Source organism: Anguilla rostrata, chromosome 8 (genome assembly GCF_018555375.3).
Source record: "Anguilla rostrata isolate EN2019 chromosome 8, ASM1855537v3, whole genome shotgun sequence".
Taxonomy (NCBI): domain Eukaryota; kingdom Metazoa; phylum Chordata; class Actinopteri; order Anguilliformes; family Anguillidae; genus Anguilla; species Anguilla rostrata.
The window spans coordinates 34,918,424-34,931,611 of NC_057940.1; the positions used below are offsets into that span (position 1 = coordinate 34,918,424).

At 40.9% G+C, this 13,188-nt stretch overlaps 1 protein-coding gene across 2 annotated transcripts in view; it reads right to left on the minus strand.

The window, feature by feature from the left end:
- Positions 1 to 13,188, minus strand: part of LOC135261518 (zinc finger protein ZFPM2-like) — an 84,975-nt gene that overhangs the window by 4,145 nt on the left and 67,642 nt on the right. For both annotated transcript variants that reach the window (XM_064347882.1, XM_064347881.1), the window contains one exon: positions 389 to 598. In XM_064347882.1, coding sequence (XP_064203952.1) covers positions 389 to 598 — 210 coding nt within the window. The remainder of the gene's footprint in view (positions 1 to 388; positions 599 to 13,188) is intronic.

A 13,188-nucleotide genomic window follows, 5' to 3' on the forward strand; every position in this document is an offset into this window, starting at 1 on the left:
AAAACAGCACCATGAAATAATTCAAACAAACAGATCCAACCCTGTGCTGTAACTGTTCTTACACACAGCAGCAGACACCAATAAACTCCTTTTTACACGTGCTTTAATCTTGAAAACCTGACGGCTTGACCCCACGACCCTTTATCAAGTAAACAAACGGCTGTACATTCTTGATTTGCATTTGGCGATTAGCAAGATGAATGGTAGTTTGGACTTAATTTACACCAGAAATTCAAGGTCAGCTTAAACCACTAATAAGGTCCTTATCCCTGCCAAACAGACTATTCAAGCTCAGATGGCCAAACGCACACATATTAATCTGCCGTACAGTTTCGCCGAAGGTGTTACATTGTGCCCGTCTCCATGGTTGCGTGATGCGCGCACTCACTGTTGACGATGGCGGTGGGCAATATGGAGGCCATGGCAGCTTGCTGGGGGAGGAGCGGTATGCTGTCCAGGAGTCGCGCCGGGTACATTCCCTCCGTCGACGCGGACATGTGGCTCAACGTCTGGGGCCGCAAGTTGAAATCCACCACGAAAGCCACCAGCTCCTCGCCCTCCGCGATGTGTTTCGTCACTGTGCACCAAAGCTGACCACCTGGGAACAGATAATTAAAAAAAATGTTTTTCAAACATATCCATACAAAATTTCAATTTCAAGTTTTTAAAAATGTTCCGTTTGGAACATTTTGGATAGAAATTCAATACGGAACCTCAAGGTTTATAGTAATTATCAACTCATTCTCAGCTCCATATGAACACCATATTGAACATAGATTTTTTTGCTGAAGAGGCTATACTTTCTCATGTTCAAGGAAAGAAGATTTGTTTCTTTCAGAGTACACTGATTATTACACATCACTATGCTTAGTGTTCATGGTAAATCCTGTATAACACATTTTTCTTCAGAAGGAACATTTTTCATATACTGCACAAAGCTATATTGGACTTAAAACTACTTGCTACAGTTCTTTGGATGAGTGCTTATATTTGTAGAATAGTTCAAGCTTATGTCTTGTTTGTTGGACAGTAATACAATAACTAAACGAAAGTACTACAATATTTTATGTACAGTATATCTCAAAATGGACATCTTGGGAATACAAGTCATATTATTAATTACAGTGTTCTGGATTAAACATTCCACTGGAATCTTCACAACACGTTAATTAAGCAGGCAGAAGAGATAGGAATGGTTTTAAGCTTAGATAATATTTATCTCCCTGAACAACAGGCTTTTCAACCACATTTCATCTTCCACTGAGAGGATTAAAAAATTTTAATATGACTATTTACAAAAATCTGGCTGGCAAGATAATACAAATATGATGATATTTTGGTGTTAAAAGATAGATTTAAGAACATTGTTTCAGAGGAAAAAGTTTGACAATTAATTAAAGCTCACTGCAAGCTTTCAAACACGCAAACAGGCAGAGAGTGGTTATCAAAGTGACCGAACAGTTTGGCGTAAAAAGGGCAAACATGGAGGATGAAAATTAATAAATGTTGAAACATGAATTCCTCATGAAAGGCATGGCTGCTGAATGATTTTTCATAATAAAGTAAGCATCTTTGACATGCAGTATTCATTTTAAAGGTGCAGAATGTATGTTTTTTAAATCATTTTTCTTTGGTTATTTGGTTAGATTTTCTTCACATTGCGACTGATATCAAAAATTATAAGCTCAAAAAAAAAAGAAATCCGGTCTCTCTGACTACTGTTGGCTCTGAAATCAGCCACTCTAAATTTCACCTTGCCTGAATCTTGACGACCAAACAGGACAGCTCACTGCAAGGAGACTTACAGCTGCCAATCATGTTTCGCGTTCACAGTGCCCTACTTTAGGCAGTGTGCATTCGTGTGTGGAGGGCGGGGCTTTGGAAGGTGAGCCAAGGGGAGGGGGTGGAACGTTTAAAAAAAAAAAAGAAATCTAGCTCCCTCTCGCTTTCTTCTCCAAATTTGCATACCGCACCTTTAAGGTAGCCCTTGAGGACAAACCTTCCCGCATGGAACTTGATCCATGCTCGGAAACTGGGAAACCGTTCCAGTAGCGTAGCTGCAGTGGCTAAGAAAGCATCCCTGGCGGGATAAACACTGTTATTGGAACAGGGCTGATTTCTGCCAAAACGCGGCGGCGATGTCGTTCCTGTACAACGCAGACCTCGTACCATGTCCTCAACGTGAAGCTCACTCAAACAACAGCCCTGTCGCAGCGTCCCTTTCACACGGTGGAGAATACAACAGCTGATCCTGCCCACGGTTGTGTGAGTGCCAGAACATCTTGTACCGCGGCGGAATAGGTATGGTGCCATTGTTGGTTACTCAAAGTCACAATAAAATTAAATATTTTTATTAAAACAGTCAAATGTACCACTGTGTTAAATAATTTTCATTTTTGCAATTTGCAAGTTTCACAAAGTGAATTATTCTGTTTTTGTCCCAGCTCAGCCGACTCCGGCTGAGTCACTCATACAGACGCAACAGGCATTAAAGAGATTTTCAGAAAGAGCCGCACGCATTTCCAAAAACAGAGTAGTCGCCGTTCATAGGCGTCCCCTTTGTGCATTCGGAAAGTAATTTCGTTGTCCAATTTGTGCTATATTTTCCTAATCCAGAGCTTCTGTGGTAATGCAAGGCTTTGGACTCTGTCCTATTTTAGCTGGGTTTAAACCAGTGAAATGCGCAGAATTTAAAGTCACTTTTTTTGCAGCGATCCATGTGCTGTGCTATACGCCAGCTGCCACTCCAGCAATTATCTTGAGAATGCACAACAAAATTATGGCTGTTTACAAAATGTGGTGTTATTTCAAATGATGAGATCAGTAATACAGTCATCTTTCTCCATTCTCCACCTGCTTGAAATTATGTACAGCCAGCTGTTGAACCATTACTGTGGTATAGCACTGTCCTTTACTCATAACGTAGTGACGGAATAATACAGGCGTTCTGGCCAGAGGTACCATCTTTGATAGAAAATGAAAAGGTTCTGAGAAAGCCCAATGCGCCATTAAATGACTGCTTTCCCACCAGGATTAGCATCACAGTAAACTTCTTATTCATATGACCCAGTGCCTCCAAAAAGTGCTGTTTGTGGCTTTCGAATGTGTCATTAATTCACTGTACAATACATCATACCCTGTTTAATGAGCAGTTCATTTTGATGACTCGGCTGATTTTCTTCTCCTTTTCTCTAAAGGCCTCTCTGAAAGTCCCAGTGCCCCTCTCCTCAGCATGGTGGAGTATACCCATTTAGTGAAAAACACATTTTATTTTTATATGTACACTATTATATATGCATTTGATTATTTTTATAAAGCGTGTGAGCGAGTTTGGAATCGAATGCTTTTATTTTTCAAAGCAGGTTAAAGCTAGAATTTAAAACAAGCCGTTCCGTTGAAGTGGTGATGTTTTAGTAAGGTCAAGCTCCGGCGAGGACAGGAGAAATGACTGTATACTTCATATGCTTGGGATCTTAAAAGCTTGTATAATTCTGAATTTATAAAGTGTGCAAGGTACAGGTTGTGATGTGCACTGCCGTGAGCCTCCTTCGCGTGGTGGCCAGAGAGTCGGAAAGCAGGCTATTGTCTGCATTCTCCTGCGGAGCACCTGATAAAGCCACAAAAGAACTATGACATATTACAAAAACAATGGAGGAATTAAAGACGGACAATAGCCGGGCCGCTTCATTAAAACCATCAAAACAACATCCAGTCCACGGTCCAGATAAGTGAAGCACCTTTGGTTTCAGAAAACCCTCAATAAAAACAATGGGCACCTCTCATGCTAGAGCTTTTAGGGCCAGAATGCCCTTTTTCTTTGATTAATGACTCTTAAAGCACACACACACACGACACAAGCACGACACACAAAGACACACACACACTCACATACTTTAAGACGTACACATAAAGGAATTTAAGAAGCCAGAGTAGAACATGGGGCGATGAATTTAATTCAAAGTAAAAATGTTCTAATATACTTCTCCCCCAAGCAAATCTTAATGAAAATCCAAACAAATTTCTCTTGCCAGCAATGACAGAAGGGGGCCGGTAATGCAACTGGCCTGGAGATATTTTTCTGATGTTTGTGTATTAACAGCAGAACTCTTTAATAGTTTGCTGTGAAAAGCGTAGTTAAGCATGGCAGCTCCTGACTCCACCATCTGTCCTAATTTTGACCGCATGTTAGGAGGAGAGTTACAGTCGACAGCAAGTTAATTTTATTAAATGAGTCTTCAGAATAGCTTGTGTGCTTTTGATGTATGGGAAATAAATACTCCCTTGAAACCTTTTAAAGCAAAATGTCTTACAATACTTATTTTATGGAATAACTAACCCCCTGTTATCATTTCAAAACAAACCAAACCATTTTATGTGACGGAGCCTCAGTTTACCAAGACTGACAGCCTGTTGATGGGTGTATTTAATGTACTGACTCATGTACAAATGTAGTGCTCAAATATCATGATATCACCATACTTTACTAACCTTCCCACAGCCTTAGTAACAGACAGGGTTCGTTCAAACCGCTTATTTGTTTACCCCTTCCTTTCCTTGCCTCCTTTCCTAGTATGGAAGGCCAAACAGGTCAAAAAATACAGGAAACTGACGTCTGGAATCATGCATTGTCAATGTCCATTTTGGCATGCTAGCCTCTAAATTTCTAGAGCTGATTGAGTCTGGGAATAGCCAGTGAAGTAAAGCCATCCTTCCCAGGGCAACGTTGGGGCTAATTTTATGAGCCACTGAATTCCGTGTCACAGTCAGCACTGGCATGGTCACTCTTTAATCTGGTGGCACACCACAAACAATGCATTGAATGGGTCTACAATATTTCACCCGACCTTCTTTTAGTAGCTTAAATGTTTCGACTCGCCAGCCTCATATTTCTAATTTCTCACATTTTACTATTATGTAAATATGTACAGTATCGTTTGAATCACTTTTAGAACAAACAAAAACCTATCACGAAAAAAAATATTCAGTGACTTTTGCGGTGAAAAGCAGTTCAGTGTGACCTCATATGGCAAACAGTCTATTACTCCTGTTCTGTTCTTGTGAAATCTGTCTACATAAATTAACCAGAATTTGATGTACTTATATCAGAGTATGAATCAGTGCAGGAATAAATTATGTTTAGCAAAAGACGTCCTGTGAATATAGCATTAAGTCAATCATTGATGTTCAAATTTCTTTCTTTATCAGACATGCCTTTTTAGCCCTCAGTTCACCCCTTACTGGGTCTTATAATAAGGTTTCATGACTATGTAGTCTGGGTCTGAGCAAATGGCTCCTTACCTGCATCGGCTAGGAGCCCTGCATTGAAGACAAAGGAACAAATAAACCTCTCTCTCTCTCCCTCCTCCTTTCTCCCCCTCCCTTCCTGTGAATCTCTGATAATATTTGGATGAGTTGATGAGGTTCTGACACATCTGAGTTGAAAGAGAAACACAACTTGGGCTTGGGGCACTTTCAGCCTTACATGAAAGACAAAGAAAAAAAAGGGAGTAAATTACTGAAACGAAATAAAATGGAAGACAGTTTCGTAAAGCACAATCGGGGCGGGTAGTTGAATTGGGGCCCAGGGTACCTTGTGACATCAAAGCAGTGACAGGCTAGCCCCTTCAGTCCGAGCTGAAAATTCTCCGGCCAATATTTTACAGTGCTCTCACATGGCCTCTAGGTGGCCCTCTTCCATTCATAAATGAGAGGAGCTGATCCACAGAAGTTCAGCACAAAGCCGTTTTTGTTTGTGGACTCCTCTTGCCCTCGCTAAACTTTTAGAAAGAAAGCAGGGTGTAAACACAGGTGCCAGTCAGGGATTTGCAGGGTTTCTTCAGTAACTTGACCTGTCATAATCTTTCCAGTTCATATAACAGATCCAGCTCCATGCTCGTGTCCCTCAGCAACAAACTTTCTTCAGCAAACGGCAGACAATCATCTTTATAAACAAATTATATTAAAAATGCAAGGTCAGTAAGTTAGCCTAAAAATTGTGGTGTCAATATCTCATTGTTTTTAGTCTCAAACTAAATCCATTTCTGTTTAAATGATTTTAAGAATTACAGTGCTTCTTGTATAATGCTTATTTACAATGCTTATTGATAATATTAAAAGAATAAGCCCCCTCTCGTGCATAATGATTTGCAAATTCAAATTTATGTGCCAACAAAAAAAATTAATTACTACAAATATTCTCCACTTTTCTGTATCCCCTAATGACTGAAATACGGAGCACATGCTCACAAACATTATTTATTTGGCTGAACACTTAATGCATTTAATTTGCAGGAAAAAACAGCTCAGACACTCTCTAACCATGGTTGTCTGTCCCAAGGTTCATTCTCAAAATGCTATTGTACAAGTGCTGAATAAATGAACACGAAAGAAAATTAAATCAGCTAAAATATATAATTATGTATGTGCAATAAATAATTGTTATTGTTTTATGGCAAACAAGATGTAAAGAAAACAATGTTACTATAAAATAAATTTGAAAAGAATTCACTATGCCTCTCGGTATGGGTTATTCGACTAAATAATTGCTCACATTTTAATAAAAGAAAATGCATACCTGTTAAGGGAATTTTTTCACTGACACATTCCATGTTTCATATGTTTGTTCACAGCTGACACACACACCTCACGACACACACAGGGATGTTTTTTTTCTGGGCAAAAGACAGAGCTGAAAACTCACGGGTTGCCCTGAGCAAATGGCACACAGGTCAGAAGGCACACATTAAAGAGGCTTCACTGGTAAACCTATCCCACAATGCACCTGACCAAACCGAGCAAGACCGCCCCAAGACACTCGACAGATTAAAATAAATACTCATTTGCCTTAAACCAGAATAGATTTGTGCTGAATCAAATGAAAATATGAGTATGTACCTGTTTCAGTGTGGTGATAATAAATTGTAAGAAAAATCTAATATTTTGTTTAAAGTATCAGAGTCCACAACAGTGGGGAAATGGAGCTGAAATGAAATGTTCAGAAAATGTTCAACAAACATATTCAGGTAATTTAATTTAATTTAATTTGAGTTCATCTTGAGCAAATAATCACACAATTATTATTTTTTATGAATGTGCATCATGTTGAAAACGTTTTTTTTCATATGTTGTGTTTTTATTCTACCATTTCTTGTATAAATACATTTTCTAGGTTTAACTATAGGTTAATGCAGGTAATTGTATATGTTTTCCTTAGAAATGTTAGCAAACACTTAATTAGCTATGATAAAACAGCAACAGTAACACAGAGTTTGAACAGTAACACTTATGTGGCAAGAGAATGCTTTGGTTTACTCCACAGGGTTAGCAGTGAATGGTATAAATGTCCCAAGGGTGAAACTTGGCTTTCTCCACAAAAAAACCATTATGCAAAGTACTGAAAATGGGGGTGTGAATAATTGACACATTTCTTGAAAAAAAAAAAACATTTTCTGTGAATACAATTTCCCCATTTCTGTGAATGCACAATACAGCACATTATCTGCATTGTCTATACAAAAAAGCCTTTGCTCATCAAGGGTGTGAATATTATCAGAGGCCACTGTCCATGCGCCCGCTGAAGCGCTCCTTGCATGGGCACAGGTGGCACAGAAGTGGTGCAGGGATATCGCTTATAAAGCAGCGTATCAGAGAAATGGCCGTGAGAACAGAGCAGAGGGCCAGGAGAGCTCTTAATGAGAGCAGATTAGCATCGTAGCGCATCCCACACGACCACATGCCCGCGCACGCGAGTCGCTGCCCAGGGCAGGGACAGAGATGCGCACGCACGCCCCTTCCAGGGCGCAGACACCAACTCAGTCACTTTCTAACAGGAAGCAATCGCCAAGCTATCACTTCCGCGCACTGCGCAAGCTGTAATAACTGCGGGTCAGAATGTGTACGGATTGGGGGAGGCGACAGAGAGAGCATCTGCCAGTCTGCGTGATGATGTCACTCTATATGTTTGAGATCCCTTTGAAATACTGACTAGTGACTACCATCTATGTATGTGCTCAGTGGCATGCATCCCCTCACACAACAACAACAACAACAACGACAACAACAGAACTCAACCGAAGCTGCTCGCGCTCACGCCGCTGAACGCACTCTCTGCCAGTTTGCTGTAAAAATGTGCTGATGAAGGGCCAGGCCATCGTCTCGTCGCCCGCTGGGGAGAGAAGTGGCGTCTCTGCCCTCGCTGCCACTCTGCCATCCTGGCAGGCCCTCGCGCCGCCCCAGGTAGCGCCGCGCCGCCATCTGCTGCCCACATCTGTCTGCCCATCCATCAGGGAGGTTTAGCGCCGCACCGAACGGGCCATGACAGGAAACGGCTCTTTCGCCCGCCGAAACCCGGCCCCGTGGCCTGTGAGGGGGCGGCGGGACCGTGCCGGGAAATGGGCTTTGGCACGAAGAGGCGGGGAAGGGGGCCGCGCCCGCGCCTGCCCGGATCGCTCTCTTCAGCCCCGCCCCGTCGGTTGTGCCAGAGTAGCTCATAACAGGTAAAGGCCGCTAAATGTAATAGTGTCTAGTTCTTAAATAATATGCTTTTTTAAACGAAAAGAAAGGCTTTGTTCCGCACTGCGGGATGCACTGTTTTAGAGGAACGGTCCGTGTGCGTGACACTGGTTCCTGTGAAAGATCTCCCATAAACCCCTCACTGCCCCGCTCCACTGCACAGCTCCACTGGCACTCTGTGAATCTGAGCCTGAGCTGTTGCTAATATAGCAGTGGTTAATAGATCTGGATGCTTGTCAGGAGCGAATATGCAGCTTTTAAATGCACCAGATGGCTAATGTTCAACTCATTTGACCGTGGAAGACAAATGTTACACTGATGAAAAACATCACCTACAAGGCCATCATGGAAAACATTTTAAATGCCTGTGAATTAACGAATAAATTGCCACAAAGTAGTGTCATTCTTATTTTCAACTAATTATACAGCACAATTCATTAAAATGGCTGAGATGCAATGGTATAGATCAGAATTGGATCTAACTAATTTGCTAAGTAATTTCAGGATCCTACTTTTCCTCTCCACTGTACACTATAATAGGTTAATGAATTCCTCAGTTCGGTGACTTTATGGTTAATATTAGTATATCATGCACTGTTTACTTGTAAACAGTAAATGTATTGAAGTCTTGCAGTGAATCACATCTATATTTTCTTCCTTGTTAAATATTTAGCTATTCCCCTGTATGAGGGGAGTAAGATCTGTTGAACTGGGAGTGGGGTATACATTGAATTTATAACATGGCAATCAACTCTTTGGACTAGTGGCACAGCTTATAGCTGCTCTAAGAAAGGACAGAGAATGGGGGGCACATCAGTGGTGTTGATGTAATACCTGAGAAGGACTGACAGCAGCCGTGTGGAGTGACAGGAAGCAAGCATGATCTGGTCACATTCCTTTTCTGTCACATCTGAATGCCTGCACTACGCTGTATTGCTGTGGAACTAATTTGGGAGACTACACCCACCCTCAACAGTTCCCTTACCCTAGCAACTCAGCAACTCAACAGAACGCCACTCCCCTTATGCATATTCATACAGACACAAAATACGCATGCATGCACACGCACGCACGCATGCATACGCACACGCACACACACACACACACACACACACACACACAGGCACACACACACGCCACACACACACAGCATCATGTGAGGTACTGGCATTCTGAAAACGAGCAGCTCATTGAATAACAAATCAAAATAAGGAGGGGAAGACCAGGACCCGAGGATGTGCTACAAATTATCACCGAGTGTGTTTTCCTGTTTGGTTTTAATCTACATTTAATTAAATTCTTATCAGCTGTGTGCTCATGCTTTCATTTCGACGGGAAGTCCGCATCATGAATGGGGAAGACTGAACTTATCACATTGTGTGTGTCCTAATTAATAAACAAGACTTATTTCAAAGCATGCGCAGTGTCTGAGACACACTGAGAAAAGTAAGTCAGTTAAGATCAATCTTTGAGCTCCTGCAGTAACACAAGAAAGGAGATTTGAATTTTGCATTTTCTGGAACATAATCTTGATAGGACCAGAGTGAAAAAGTCAACAGTATTAAACTCTTCATGACAAACATAGATACAGTAAAGAAAAAACTTAATTTAATTGAGTTATTCTGTCTCATGAGAGATGTAGTGATTGCTGCTTAATTCTACCGAGAGTAGTTAGAATTTGGAGTAAAATATATGCTTAGAGACATCAAAAGATTAATTTTATAGGCTCCTGACATTTTCGACAATGAGTTATCAACATGAGAATTCCCTTTTTTGTTTCTTTTCTCCCATGCAGCATATCAAAACACACGGATGACTTTTTAAAACTGACATTAGGTGCAATACAATATGATGCTACGATATAGGCTTTCACGACTCTAAAGCTTGATATCTCAAAACTATACTTTCTGCAGATAGAACCCTATAATTCCAAGCTCTTAACATGCAGTTAGACTGGGTGGTGACCCATAGATAAAGGACATGTATCACAAGGGGTCAGGACAGCAGTAGCTAATCGATCCAGCTACAGAACTGCTCCTCTAAAACTCCAAAGTAGCCAGTTCTCTCCAAAGCATACGCAGTTTACTTTTCAATACTTTTGTTTGCCAAAGGATTAGGCATTAAAATACTTAAGAAACCGGGCTGTCCTTTAGGATTAGTTCTACGTCTTGCAGAATGCAGTTTGACCGCTGAGCACTTGCCTCCCACATATAAAGCAACATTATATCACATCAAATGGGCTGTGGGTGAGGTTCTGCCCTCGCTACAAGCACCACAGCGTTCCCAGTTGATTTTAGTTCCATGAAAATAAATCAGAGCTCACCAAAGCATGTACAGTATGTTATATTTATAAAACATTTTTATTTTCATATATTTAAATTGTACTTAAATTTAGCTTTATACCCTAAAACACACCTAAAGGCACAGTGAGACAGAATAAAGGGGGAATATGTTAGCTTCACCATACTGTACCATGCAGCCACACAAGTATACGTTGATAGAGTACATTTAGGTGTAATCTTGTACATAAGGTCCCAGTTGGATTCATACAAACTGTTGAGTTGATTTAACATTGAGACTTTCGCGGTGCATGAGGTAAACTGCAGATATGCTGTTTATTTCAGATTGCTTGCCTTTTCACCTATAAAGGGAATGCTTTACATGCCTTTAACAGCTGAGGTTCTGAGGAATGATTAATTTCTCTTTCCGTGTCAATTGTCCTTTTAATTTCTCCATCTTACAGCTGTTGGCTGCATCACTTGCTCCTTATCACACCCTCCTGTTAAATGCCCTTGAAATGATGCCAAGACATCAACTCCCATTTAATAGCAGGTCTCTGAACTTCTCATGGTCAATGATGAGGGCTGGAAATTATGCTAAAAGCTAATTAACATCATAAAGACAATTTCAACAGGATGTTGACATCTGCAACCTTAATTTGCACATGCTAAAACAAAATTATCTGTGTTTTTGTTTTGGAGATAATTATGCAGAATATAGATTTTCGCAGCATCACAATGGCTAGGTCCTGCCTCTAGGGATTTTAATTGTATATTGAATATGATTTTAATAACTCCGGAGTATAAATACATTTATAAGTCCTTTAAAAAGCAATAAGCAAAAGTTAATGGTAAATAATGCACACCAGTCAGCTGTGTCTATCCAAAACAGAGGAAAAATACCCTTTCACTTTTCTAATACTGGTTTAAATATTAAACATTTCCCAACAGTCACTGGCCCAAATAATCAAGTCTGTGCCACTTGATCGGGCTGCTTGAACTAAGCTGGTTTAGACTGACATTCCAGACATTCTAGAATGCTGCACTAGCAGTGAGTGTGCCCTTCCTCACACTCACTTCATCCTCTGATTCAGTCTGTGCATATGCACTCGTTACTTCGTCTGTATCATGCACACAGGAATTCTCTGGATTGTCTGCATTAAAAAGATTGTGAAGTGGCATTCACACACTAACTAATGTATAAAAATGCAACTGAAGCAAAGTCTAGTAGTGTGTTATTAATGGGCTCCTTGAACTACACTGAGCAGAATGCAGGCTAAATCTAGTGTTAATGAAGGTTTAGGCCAGGGAGGTACAGACTTTTTCAGTGGCTACGGAGATAACGTCCACCCAACACCATTTTCATTTCCCAGAGAAACAAACAATCGGAAGCTGTTTGTTCTGACGCTCAGCGCAACAAACACCAAACAAGGTAAACTTGAGAAGACACCTCCAACCTCCCCCACACCCCGACTTCTTTCTCTTAATAAGAAGCAACATCTCTCACTTAACTGAAGGACCCAGCCTTTACTCACGATGGGGACTTTTGGCTGTTTATTAATGGATTTGGAATGTTCGTATGTGGAATGTTATCTGCTCACTCGCAATCCGGCCGACAGTCCTGCCCTGAGCCGGGTTCCTCATTAGCAGAGCATATTTAATCCAGAAGTTTCTTATCAAATGTCACACCTGCATCTGCAAATGGCATTTTCACATTCATTGGCATGTGTTTTGGAGACAAGGTGCCAAGGTGCTCGGCAGAGATTAAGAAGGAAGGGAGCGCAGGCATATTTTATCATTTGGCGGGTCTGGACTGAATCCAAGGAGTTTTTGTCTCGTCGTTGTAATTAGTAAGCCTTTTAAGTGATAATGCCTCGCATAGGAATATGAATATGCTGCATCCAGGCAAGTTCACCCCCCCCCCCCCACACACCCCCTTCTTTTTTAATTGTAAAATGCTGATTTCTGTTTTGAATGGATTAACTCCAACTTCAGAAGTTGAATGAAAGTGTTGAAAACAGGAAAACATTTTTTCTTCAGGAATTTGAGTGCTTTTGTATGCCCTCGTTCTCCCTGGAATTTCCTCTGCAGCAGGAACAAGAGCCGTGTTAACACTAGGCCCTAAAACCCTGCCCCGCGGCCTCCGTTCTCACCACGTCACCTTAACAACCGTACCCCTGTCATCATGTCATTACCGTGATGTCACTGAAAACCTCTGATACACTGTCACAAGACAAAAACGTGGATTCTCATACCATCAAGTGCACCCTAATGAACGGTTTAAAAACCTACAGCAAACTGAAACTTAAACACCCTACTAATTACAGTAAATAATGTTTGGAGCATCAGCTACTGGAACTCAGTATAATGAGATATTGTTTGGAATTACTGTTGAGAT